General features: G+C 42.0%; 1 protein-coding gene across 2 annotated transcripts in view; it reads left to right on the top strand.

Annotated features, from left to right (window-relative positions):
• The window catches only part of DYNC2H1 (dynein cytoplasmic 2 heavy chain 1), a 312,370-nt gene that overhangs the window by 97,643 nt on the left and 201,683 nt on the right, over positions 1-13,044 (top strand). For both annotated transcript variants that reach the window (XM_029956592.1, XM_029956591.1), the window contains exons 53-57: positions 3,595-3,679; positions 5,318-5,472; positions 6,931-7,068; positions 10,877-10,990; positions 12,327-12,487. In XM_029956592.1, coding sequence (XP_029812452.1) covers positions 3,595-3,679; positions 5,318-5,472; positions 6,931-7,068; positions 10,877-10,990; positions 12,327-12,487 — 653 coding nt within the window. The remainder of the gene's footprint in view (positions 1-3,594; positions 3,680-5,317; positions 5,473-6,930; positions 7,069-10,876; positions 10,991-12,326; positions 12,488-13,044) is intronic.

The following is a 13,044-nucleotide window of genomic DNA, read 5'->3' as shown; positions in this document are numbered from 1 at the left end:
ATACTGCCATCTTTCCCTGGAAAGCTTGTGTTGCCTGATCCATCATAATTTTCATGTTGTCTCTGAATAATACTTACATTCTCGATCATTCCTTTCTTTCTTTTTGTGTAATAGAGGTACAGACTATTACCTGTCATGAGTCAGAGGGAGGAATGTGATTTGGGATAATAGATGGAGTTTTACAGATGACATATTTTGGTTGGATTTCAGCAAGTGGATATAGGACAGGAAAATTATTCTAGTCTGAGGAGGCCACATGCACATGAGGCTCCAGTAAGTAGTGGTTACTGGGTCTGTCACGGTGCCATTGTTCTGTACTGGGTTGTAGCAGAGAAGAAGCTGACACAGCCCCTGCCCTCGTGGGATGTACATTGTTTGGAGGGGTATCTGGTAGGACGCTTGCCCTGTGGAGACCCCGAGATGAGAGCATGCCTGGTGATCGTGAGGGTCAGCAGGAGGGAGATGTGGGGAGTGATTCAGAGGGAGAGCGGTTGGAGAGGAGGTGGGGGGGTAAGAGGACCACAGGACAGGGCTCTCTAAGCCCTTCTGAGGGTTTTATCTTCCCTTGGAATGAGTGAGCAGCACCATTTTAATAATGTTTGAACGGCTTGCCTTGACTTCGAGGTTGAGAGTAGACTGTAGGGAGCAGGGTCGGACTGGTTACCAAGCTGCCGCAGGTGAGGGAAAAGGATGTGTGCCTTAGGGGTGCAGGTGGGAGCAGTGGTTGGATTTGGGGTGTGTTTAATGGTAGAAACAACAGGATTTGCTGCCAGCTGTGTAGAGAAGTGAGGACTCCAGGATACTTCCAGACATGTTTGCTCAAGTCCCTGGAAGGACCAGTGACGGTCATGTTGGGAGGAGAAGGTGAAGTTTTCAGTCTCAGATGTGCTTGATAGGAGACGTCAGACGTCCAGGTTGCAAGGCTGAGAAGGCGTTTGGCTGGAGGAGTCTGTGTCAAGGGGGGAGGTCAGACATCCAGGAGGAAACGCTGGGGATTGTCAGCATGGAGGTGGCAGTTGGAGCTGTGAGAATGAACGATACCACCAAGGGACATGTGTTGACCAACAGGGAAGAGATTGGGGGACCGAGCTCAGGCTCTTCACCCCTAACAAGTGGGCGTGAGGGGGTTCACCGCCAGGGGTGCGGAGAAGGGGCTGCTGGGGACAGAGGGGCTGCGTCAGAGTTCGGAGCCAAGCACAGGTTCCTGTGCCAAGATGCGGGGCAATGGGCTGTGAGTAAGGGGACGGATGGCAGGGGCCGCGGCGAGTGACTGTGGTGCTGACCTCCGTACAGCAGCGTCCGGTGGTAGTGGAAAAGCCATCATGGAATGTGTTTCAGAAGGGGAGGAGGAGGCCTGGAGAGGGTGAATATGGTCACCTCTCACGAGTGAGAGAGAGATGGATCAGTAACTGAAGGAAGTGGGGACACGCTGTCACATGTTCGTATGCTGTTGGCAGTGTCCACGGAAGCTGGGGAAGCATTGCTTGAGCAGCGGCACCAGCCGGTGGACATGTGGGTATGGTGCACAAGTGAGGGGGGTGGCAGGGTGCACACGACACCTTAACAACAGGAGAGGCAGCAGGGTGCGGGGGCCTGGGCCCAGGTCAGCGGCAGGGTCAGGGGGTGGTGTCCAGCTCTCTGGACTGTTTCCTCAGTGCAAGGGAGGAAGACTGGCAGCTGAGGGAAAAGCAGAGGGAAGAGACTGTGGTGTCCTGAGAGGACAGGGCGTGACAGTGGCTGGCATGAGGGGTGTGCACAGGTTCTGTTGAGGCCAGCCAGTGAGGTTGTGTGGCTATTGTGTGCACACCTGCACTGGGCGTGCTCAGGTGTGTTACTGTGTGCACACCCACACCGGGCACTCTCATGTGTACTCTCGAGTGCGCTATTTGCACACCTGTGCTGGGTGCTCGTGTGTGCACTCTCACGTGCGCTATTCTCTGCTCACCTGTGCTGGGCATGCTTGTGTGTGCTCTTGTGTGCACACCTGCACTGGGCGTGCTCTTGTGCGCTCTTGCTTGTGTTGCTGTGTGCTCACCTGTGCTGGGTGCTCTCAGCGTGCACTCTTGCTTTCACACCTGTGCTGGGCACTCTTGCATCTCTCTGGGGTTGGGGCTTCGCTGCTCAGCATGACAAAGCAAGTGAGGGCCCAGGGAGTGGAGGAGGAGTCAGGATAGGAAGATGGGGGTGTCAAGTAGAGAGGTGTTGGAATAAATGGACGGGAGGTCCTGGTGGGGCCTGAGGATTAGTGACGTCACATGGGGTGGGGTGAGCTGGGCATGAGTGGGGTATCAGCAAGTGACACTATGGAATGATTTCAGTTACTGTTGATGATAAGGTCGCAGGATGTGACCATTGGAGACGGAGAGCAACGGGCTGAGGAAAAGGTGGTGAAGATAACAGGAGAGGAGCTCAAGGAACTGAGAGGTTGACAGGTTAACAGGAATTTAGAGAGTTATAAGCCCTTTCAGTGCTTTTTAGAAAGTGCCATTCTTATCTCCAAGAGGGAAATGGAGGCCCAGGGAAATGTGGGCCCATCCAGGTAGGAATACTTTGCTTAGTAGCACATTGTTTGGGGGATACTCTTTCTTTTCTACCAGCTTTATTAAGATATAATTGACAAGTATTGTATACATTTAATGTGTGCAATGTGCTGTTTTGATAGATGTACATGTTGTGAGATTTTTATGACAACGACGCTAGTTGACACAGGGAGTAGGCTACTTTTAAGAAAGCAAGTTTCCTAAGAAACAAATTTCAATTGATTTAGAAGGATAAATTTAAAATATTCTCACAGAGGCTCAAGTGTTTTGGCAGAAATCAGTGAAGATGTTTGAGGAAAACACCTTGCTCTCTGGTCAGGAACCCTGCTGCCTTCAAGTTCTTCATCGGTTATGGGATCTTTTGTCTAACTTTGTGTTTAGTCTGGGAAATTCAGAAAATGGTGTTTTGACCTGCATACCTGTGCTTTCCGGTTGTAAAAATGTCAGAGTTCTACTGCTTTAAATTTTTTCTTAGGAAACTAAGAGTTCTTTGCTTTTGTTTTTGGATATTTTAAATTACTATTCTTACTAGATTATCATATGTCCTGTAATAATGATCTGTTTATGAAGTGTGACTTTCCTATTTGTAACAATGGCAAAAACAGCAGTAGCTTGACAACAGATTAGTATTTAGGATTATCATGAATTTGTTAATTACCACCTGTGGAATGATTTTCATTTGCTTTTAGTTCTTAGGAGAGCTCAGAATCCTTACTGTTCCTTTATGCCATGAAGCCAGGAAAAGCATTTTGTTATTGATGTGTGATGTTAATGGGTATTTGTGACTAGTTGCTAATTTAATCCAAATTGTGATTTCCTTCATTTCTTAGACTCTAATAAGTTTTCAAGTGAGATGTTGTCATTAATTTGCAGTCCATGGTTGACATGTTTCAAAGGTCTAGAAAACAGTGTCTTCTGATGATGGCTGTATTATTTCTCTGAATTGGTATGAAACCTAGGAGAAAAGAATTTTTATTTTTAACCTCTGATATCGGATTTATTTAAACTTTTTCATACTGAGTTGAGGTTTGAAGAAATGCCCTTCCTGTTTTAGATACCTGAAATGTTACTCAGTGAAACAGATGGTGAAGAAAAATATGGGGACAAAAAAAGGAAAGAAGAAAAGAAAAAGACCTCAGGTACTCTTTTGATGAAATTGACTTTGGTTTTTATTTGTGAAATAATTGCATTCTCTAATGTTATAACTTCATTAAAAATTTACAGTGATTATAAATTTGAATACTGCTGAAGTAACAAAGTTAGGTTTCTTTTAATGAAAACTGATCCTTGAAGCTTTCTATATTTTTAAATTCATGTTTATGTCTTTTTCTGTAGGACCTCGCACACCATCTGTTGTTTACAGTTAAGACATTAAAACAGTTATATCTTTGACCCAAATAGTCGGATGTTCTGCCTCCACTATTACAGGGTCTTTGGCTGGTGGGCAAGGTTTTTCCTGAGTTTTCACTTTCCATTCAATATGTCCTAGCACTCAGCTCATACATGAGAAAGTTTTATGGTATCTTTGAGTATGGACATAATATTTTCTTAATTATACTCTCATTATTTTTGTCAGCTCCAAAATAATTTTGAATGTGGTTTTTTTAAAAATATAGCACATTCGTTGATTTATTTATCTAAGCATCTAGTCACGGTTACCGAACTTGGTTTACATTAGGTCCTGGGCTGGGTACCAGAGGTGACTTAGGAGCTCATGGTGGAGTGAAAACTAGCAAGCATTATGTTCTGTTATACCCGTAAACTCCGCTGCAGTGAGACAGATGATGGAGTTTACGGGAAGGGTGCCTGAGGATGAGGCCTCTTACTGGCAGCTGGTACAGCAGGCGGGCACCGGCAGTTCGTCGCAGTGCAGTGTGGTTAGAGACAGTAGCGTCAGACATACGACAGGCACTTGACCAGATCTGCAAGCAGCCCCCTGGCTGGAGCAGGGATGTGTGGGTTGTAGAGAACCAGAGGAGGAGGGAACGAGGAATTTTGCTTCTACCCTGTGGGTGATGTGGGGTAATTGAGAGATTTTAGCAGAGATGTAACTGGAGTCTTGTTTCAGAAAAGAAGTTTCTGGGTCCATGCCTTTCTTTAGTTTCTGGGAAATAGGTCAGTGTGGGGAGGACCTGCAGGCAGATAGAGAGCCCTGCAGAGGGGCCCCTGCAATCACCTAAGAGGAAGGAGCTGACCTGGGGCACCAGGCCATGCTCTGGGGGGGCTGGGTCTGCCCTGGCTGTGGCATGCCAGGAAGGGTCCTGGCTTCAACGTTGATTAGAAGTGGACTTTATTACCCGACGCAGAGAACATGGAAGGAAGCCGAGGACCATGGTGTAGAGTGTTGAGCGTGCTGTATCTAGTGGGGACTTATTCTCCGTTTTCTGGCTTCCGAAGTCCTGTTTGTCCCTGTGTCAGGTGACAGTGGATACCCGTTACTTGGTTTGATCGCTCTTTTCCATCCAAGCAGCTTTTATTGTGCTTCTGGACTACATGTCATGTAGTTGTAACTAATTTATGTTATGACAGCAGACTTACCTTTCTTGCAGTAATAAAAGTGTTCAGAGGAAATATATAACAGTGGAAGGGCAGAGACCACTGAAATTACGTAATTCAAATCTGCAGGGAACTATGAGTTTGACTAGTGAATGGGTGCCGGGGAACGCGTGTGTACCTTGAAGACAGACGGTATCTCCCACTTAGAGTAATGAGGGTGGAGATACGTGTTTGAAATAAATGCCGTTCACATTGTTCTTGAATTTGTTTTCTCTTTCCAGTTGATCCCGATTTTCTAAAGTCATTTTTATTAATCCATGAATCTTGTAAAGCATATGGTGCTACACCAAGCCGATATATGACTTTTTTACGTGTGTATTCTGCCATTAGCAGCAGCAAGAAAAAGCAATTATTAAAAAGACAAAGTCATTTGCAGGTACAGTAGTTTTACATCAAATCATTTAATCTGTATACAGGGAATAAGGATTATTTCACAGTCCTTTGTCCTGACACACGTTTAGTGTAAAGAAGTACTGTACTGTATTACATGCCTTACAACAATCCCAACGACCTGGAGTTTTCACTAGGTACAGGAATGGTTTGGTAATTGTTAGATTTAGTAATTATTACTTTTTTTCCCACTGGATGGCATTTATGTGCTTTTGATAGTTTATGGTGATCTTTAAAATATCTCTAACATGAAAGCATTTTTAGAAATTCAGAAATGTCTATTAAAACATGGAGAGTAAGCTTTATAGTAACCTTTAAAATTATACCTTCTAAAGTAATATTTTTATCTATGTCACTTAGTACATTCTGAACAGTTTGCATTCTGTATTTCTGTAATTATAGGGCCTCAACTTAAATGTGACATTAAAATGCCAGCCTTGGAAGTTGTCTTAGAGCATTTCCTTTCCAAAGTCTCTGTTAGTGTAATAAACTAGGATCCATCATAATTGACAAAAAGTTATCTTTATCCCTCTTTGTAATGATTGACTTTCATTCATAACAAGCCTCTAGCTTTAAAGGTCATTGTCCTGATTTAGTTCTCTGTGGTGTTGTGGGCAAATTACTTAAACTTGTTGACCTGTAACTTACTTGGGTCAGTTGTATGTGAGTGCATTAGATAAAATACATCTGCAAAGAACCAGCCTGATACTGTCCTCTGTGTTGGGTGCTCAGTAAATATTGGTTATTTTCCTTTTTACTATTGCTATCTCCCCAAATCTTGTCTTTTGTTAGGTGACAAAAATCCAACTCCTATATAGAAGAGCAGGCATTTGTTTCATGTCCACTCCTTCATTATTCACGGGCGGTGGGAGGGGTGCCAGAACCCCTGCCCAGGCTCAAATCTCCTCCCCAAGGCTAGGTGAGGCACTGTGATTGATAGCCTGCCGGAGCCCTCTGTGAGGCAGCCTCTTTTGGAAAGGTAGCGACTGGACAGACAGAACCAGACAATGTCTAGGATGACAAGACTAGTTCTTGAGTCCTTTTCCCCAGTCGCTGAGACTGAACAATGGAGAAGGTTTACAGAGTTTTTCCTTGCTTTCTGTTTCCTCTCTCAGAATGCAGTGGGTAAAAATCTTGGTCTTCAAGATACCAAATATGTGTTGATCTGTTCAGGTTTCCTCTGATACTATAAAATCTGTGTTGTTTTCTTTTAATGCCTCTGTGGAGTCTTTTACTACATCTTATGGGGTATATAGTTGAATAGGTCTTTGTAACTGGCAGTAAGGAAAAACCTAAGTCCACTTATAAGTGTTAGATGTGTACACACATTTTTTCTTGATGGTTTCTTATAGGTTTTATTTACTGTGTGTATATAATACCTTTTTTTAATGCTGCCAGTCCATATTTTATTGATAGTCTCCCAGTGCATATTTTATCGGTGCAGGCTGGTGTGTCTAAACTGAATGAAGCTAAAGCTCTTGTGGATGAACTGAACAGAAAAGCCGGAGAGCAAAGTGTGTTACTGAAGACAAAGCAAGACGAAGCAGACAGTGCTCTGCAGGAGATCACAGTGTCGATGCAGGTAACATTATCCGGGCGCAGAGGTGCAGGCGGGAGGGAGGCCACTTCTGCTGGATTGCTGCTGTGAGAAATCACATTTCCTGATATGGACTTAAAAAATACTTCTCGTGCGTCGAGTCAGACTGATGGTATTAAACACTGAGCTTTTTGGAAAGAGCGTGGTCATTTCCCATTTTATTTTTTTAAGTTTTATTTATTTTTATTAAAAATTCTTTTATGGTTTTTATTTATTTTTTAGGAGAGAGACAGTGTGAGCAGGGGAGGGACAGAGAGAGAGGGAGAGACAGAATCTGAAGATAGGCTCCAGGCTCTGAGCTGTCAGCACAAAGTCTGATGTGTGGCTCGAACCCACGAACTGTGAGATCATGACCTGAGCCAAGGTCAGATGCTCAACCGATTGAGCCACCCAGACATCCTGTTGTCCCTGTTATTTTAAAATCGTAACAATATTTTTTCAATTCACTGAATGCTAATTTATCTAAACCCTATAATTATACAAATACAAACAAAACTCTATAAATATGCAAATATAAACATTTTAAGTTGGTGTAGATTTGTCTATAAACAATTTTGTTTACCTTCTGCTAGTTAAGTTGATAATTTCCTTTTATTTTTCTTAAAGTTATCTCCCCAGGCTTCAAGGACTTTTTTCTCCTGCCTTTAATACTCTCAGTATTTACGAAATAAGTCTTTATTAATTTTATTTATACTCTCATGATTACATTTTGATGGTATCCCCTTTTTGCCATTGCCTTTGTTGAACCTTTCTTGAAGATCGAACCTTTTGGAGGCTATTTCTTTGAAATTCTTCTTTGCCCAGGTCGTAGTTGTGTCTATATGCCTTCTCAGGGCGCTCCTGCCTTTGCCTCTTTCCTGTCGACTCTGTACTGAAACTGGTGCTCTGTATCACCAAATTCATCGTTTTCATCCTTCATCTGGGATCCAGACTAAACATCCAGTATTCTACTAGATGCATCTTCCTACTAGTCTCATTAGCATAATGGCTGAGTAATATTCCTTTGTAGCTATAAACCACATCTTCTTTATCCATTCATTAGTAATTGATGGACCTTGAGTTCTCTCCATACTTTGGCTATTGTTGGTAGTGCTACTACAAACATTGGGGTACATGTCTTCTTTGAAATAGCACTCCTTGTATCCTTTGGGTAAATCCCTAATAGTGCAATTGCTGGGTCGTTGGGTAGTTCTAATTTAAAATTTTTGAGGAACCGCCTTACTGTCTACCAGAGCGGCTGCACCAGTTTGCATTTGCACCAGCAGTGCAGGAGGGTGCCTCTTTCTCTGCATCTTCACCAACGTCTGTTACTTTTTGTCTTATTGCCATTATAACTAATTATTGAAGATAGGACTGAGAAATTATATTGGACTTGTGTTCTCTCAGTCCCTACCTTTAATGAATCACTAAATTGTTAGTTTACCTCCTTGATTATGTCTCATGTATGTTTCTCCATCTTCATGTTGGTGACTAGCAGCCTCACTGCACATCTAATGTCTCTTAGTTACATTAACTTCAATAGCTAATTGTCCTTCAATTTAACTTCAATTTTCTAATTGTCCTATTAGTTTTTCATTTCTGTTATGATATTATTTCTCGGGAGATTTTTTTTAGCCTCTGGATGTCTGCTTGTGGAAGTGTCCTTTCTTGTTGGTTTGTGTCATTGTTGATTTGCCTCCGCTTAGCTCTCAGAGGATATTTGAAGAGACCTTCTGTTTCCCAAATATCTTACTGCCTTTATCCCACTTGACTGTTTTATTCTTACTCTGAAAAAAGTTTTCTTCTTCTTCTCTTATTTTTAATGTTTGTTTGTTTATTTTGAGAGACAGAGGGAGAGAGAATCCCAAGCAGGCTCCACTTTGATAGTGTGGATCGCGATGCAGGGCTCCACCCCATGACCCTGGGATCATGACCCGAGCTGAAATCAAGAGCAGACACGTAAATGACAGAGCCACACAGGTGCCCCAAAAGATTTCCTCATATATGTGCCCATCCTCACTGGAGATCTGAGGGTGGGCTGGGCTGTGGGGGAGTGAGCCTCAGTCCCGAGTGGTCCAGTTAGGACCAGCCCTGGTGCTTGTGGACATTCTCAAAGAAAGTAACATTTCCAGAAATGTGATGGTTATGTACACATTCAGTGTTTCCAAGATAATTGTATTGAGTACCTGACCTGGTAAGTAATATAGTAGGAAACTCAAATGTAATTTTCATACTGTAAAACTTTAGCATAATTTTTTTCTCAGGGTATTTTGGGACCAAATTAATAACAGATAGTGTGGATCCCAATGCAGGGCTGTAAAGCAGCCAGCCATTTTTATTGTTAAAAAAAAATCTGTCAAATACTTACCTTTATAGAGTAACTTGGAATATTAAAAACGTGAAAGCCCCGTAGAGGATAATAGTGTTGGTAACTGTGTGTTGATGAGAGGCGCGTAGTCAGCACTGCGCGCCCTTCGGCTCCCAGACGGGTGGGCGGGCTGGAGAGGGTGTGCTGGCCGCACGCCTCTGCTCTGGCCAGGCCGCTCCCAGCCGAGGCTTTCCCAGACCGCCGCTCATTGTGTTGCCTAGCAGGGACTGTCCATCTCATAAGGTGATCATTGTGCTTAATTTTAAATAGCAGACATTTCTGTTATAAAGAGGTGTAGTCTGCACAGATAGCTTAAGGATCAAACTATAATTTCCAAAGCTTGAAACTCTAGATTTGTGACCAAAAAATACGAAATAAATGCTATAAAATCTCAGAATAGGGAGAACCTCCAGTTGGTAGAGTAGGTTAATAACAGAAGCAATGCATGAGCTGGACCTTTGAAGGCTGTTAAATGGAGGTGGAGAGAACAGCTTCCTGCGGGCAGCGGTGGTGACATGTGCAGGTAGGGAGGCGTGGGGCCCGTGGGCACGTCCACCTGCACTGGTGTGGAAGACACCTGCGGGGACAGGCCGCCTGGAAAGCAAGAGTCTGCTCCTCCGCCAGGCTCTGTTTGGGCCCTAGATTGGAGCTGTGTGACAAGTCTCTAAATAGTTCTGTGCCTCGGTTGCACCCAGATTATTTCAATACATTTGGCAAAAGAACACGGGACATTCGTTGTGATTGTAAACAGGTTGAGAACCTTTGAGGTGAGTCATCCTGAAAGGTTTCTTGATGAAATTCCTCTTTGGATTTTCAGTTAGTACAGATAAACAAAATACAGACATTCACAATGATTTCTAGCATTTTTATATATGTGAGACCCTTGATATTTGCATTTGGGAACAAAGAGCTCATAACTTAATGTTCTTTGATTCTGTACTAATTTTTGTTGATTACTTTCCATCATGTTGTCATGATTTCAATTAATTTTTGTCTAAAAGTGTAGAAACACAAACTTGCAATATATTGTAATTAGTCCCTAAGAGTTGTTAGCCTTTATTGTTAGAATTATAGAAGACTGTATTTTTAGTTTATTTATAAAATGAGCATAATTGTACTAACTTCTCTGGGGTATTTATTGCAAATGTTAAATGTGTATTATGATAATTTTCTAAATTATGCAATTCTAAGTTGATTTCTATATAAATAGTTCTTACTGCTTTGCTATTCAGAAAAAATAAAATAAAGCAGAGAAACTTCCTAATAGTAAATATACAGTAAATTAAATCTTTGGTTTCCCAGGCATTTAAAAAACTGTTACATCAGTTAATACTACAAAAGTATTTAATAGAAAAAGTTATATTAAAATAACCTATTTTTGATACTATGCTTTTAAATATTGAGTGCCTTAAAATTAATTGGAATGCCATGTAAATATTTCTATAGGATGCTAGTGAGCAAAAGACAGAACTTGAAAGACTGAAGCACAAAATAGCAGAAGAAGTTGTTAAAATTGAAGAAAGAAAAAACAAAATTGATGATGAATTAAAAGAAGTACAGGTAAGGAGACATTGTGGGGCACCTGGGTGGCTCTGTCATTTGGGGTCTGACTTCGGCTCAGGTCATAATCTCACGGTTTATTGGTTCAAACCGTGCGTCCAGCTCTGTGCTGGCAGCGCAGAGGCTCCTTGGGATTCTCACTCTCTGCCCTTCCCCCTTCCTCTCTCTTGCTCGCGCTGTCTCTCTCCAAAGTAAAAATAAACATGAAAAAAAAAAAAAAGCCCGACATATTGTAAGAGCCATTTTTGACTACCAGTTGTGTCTAGGAGATCAAACATTGTTTGTTGAGTTATTTTCTAACAGTATTGCCAAATGTGGCTTTCAATCAGGATATTACTTGTAGAAGAGAAGCAGGAAGGAGGGTCCACCAGGAAAAGTAAGTGAATGAACCAGTGGTCTTCAAAAACCATCTTTGTTTTTCATGAGCCATGTTCTTTGATTTTTGAGAAGAAAAATGCATTGTAGGGAAATCAAGTCAAACTCTTAAGCGCTTTTTTTTTTTTTTTTTTTTTTTGGTTCTTCACAAAGGTTAGCCAGCTTGTTTTATAAGAAGCCTCTTGAAAATGGCAAATGGTCCATTTGCAGGGACGTGGTTGGACCTAGAGGGTATTAGGCTAAGTCAAATAAGTCAGAGAAAGACCAGTGCCATATGATTTCACTCATGTGGAACATAGGAACAAAACAGATGAACATATGGAAAAGGGGGAACAGAGAGGGACACAAGCCACAGGAGACTCTTGTTGATGGCAGGCGGCAGGTGGGGTATGGGCATTAAGGAGACCACCAGCTGGGAAGAGCACTGGGTGTTGTACGTGAAGGATGAATCGCTGGGTTCTACATCTGAAACCAGTTTGTACTCAGTGTTAACTAAATTTAAATAAAATTTGGAGGAAGAAAAAAGAAAATGGCAAATTGTCTTGAAAGGTACTGCATTTTCTAAATTAGACTGTTGCAGTTATGGTGGTAAGAACTTTAAGATTTCATATCTTGTATGTTTTAAAGCATCTTGATATTTGAAGAAAAAGGGTATTAGTAACTAGAGTTATTTAAAAAAAAATTTTTTAACATGTATTTATTTTTGAGAGAGAGAGTGTGAGCAAAGAGACATAGAATCCAAGGCAGGCTCCAGGCTCTGAGCTGTCAGCACAGAGCCCGACATGGGGTTCAAACTCAGCAACCCTGAGATCATGACCTGAGCCAAAGTCAGACGCGTCACTGGTTGAGCCACCGAGGCACCCTTAGAGTTATTTTTAATAAAATGACAAATAATATTTGTAAAGAGGTAATGATTTTTATATGTATTTTTTTTAAGTAATAATGCCCTTTGTCTTTTTAGCCCCTAGTCAATGAAGCTAAACTAGCAGTTGGAAACATCAAGCCAGAATCTCTTTCGGAAATTCGCTCCCTGCGCATGCCACCTGATGTCATCAGAGACATTCTTGAGGGCGTTTTAAGGCTGATGGGTATCTTCGATACATCTTGGGTGAGCATGAAAAGGTAAGTTTTTGAATTTGTGAAAAATGTTACTTCACCAATGATATACACGTTATTTTTTATGTATGTAGGTATTATTTAGTTTTAAAGGTTTTATTTTTAAGTAATCTCTATACCCAGTGTGGGGCTTGAACCCACAGCCCCACAATCCAGGGGGTTGCTGTACTGACTGAGCCAGGCAGGCACCCCTCCTTCATATTTTTAAATATTTCTTATATTGTTTTTCAAACTCTTTAATTAATTACCTAGTTATACACTTTGCCATCATATTTCAAGGTACTTTATATAATCATATATCGACATCCATATTTTCGTTTTTCCATAATAAGAGAGTGTTACAAGTGTCCAGAGAGAAAAAAGAATGCTTGAAAATCTTGAACATCTCAGTAAATAGGGTCATTTATTTGGCCCTCACCCAGTACAGAGCACTGTGTTCACTGTGATTCACTGATGAAGAAAATACAGGCACTATGGTCAGAGTCAGACAGCAGGAAAGCGAGGGCGGGAGCCATGGAGCGGTACACACGTGAGCAGGAAGAGAAGAGGCTGCGTCACGACTG

This window comes from Suricata suricatta, chromosome 11 (assembly GCF_006229205.1).
Source record: "Suricata suricatta isolate VVHF042 chromosome 11, meerkat_22Aug2017_6uvM2_HiC, whole genome shotgun sequence".
NCBI classification, from domain to species: Eukaryota; Metazoa; Chordata; class Mammalia; order Carnivora; family Herpestidae; genus Suricata; species Suricata suricatta.
Note: the sequence above shows the minus strand (reverse complement) of the source record. Positions and strands in the feature narration are given on the sequence as shown.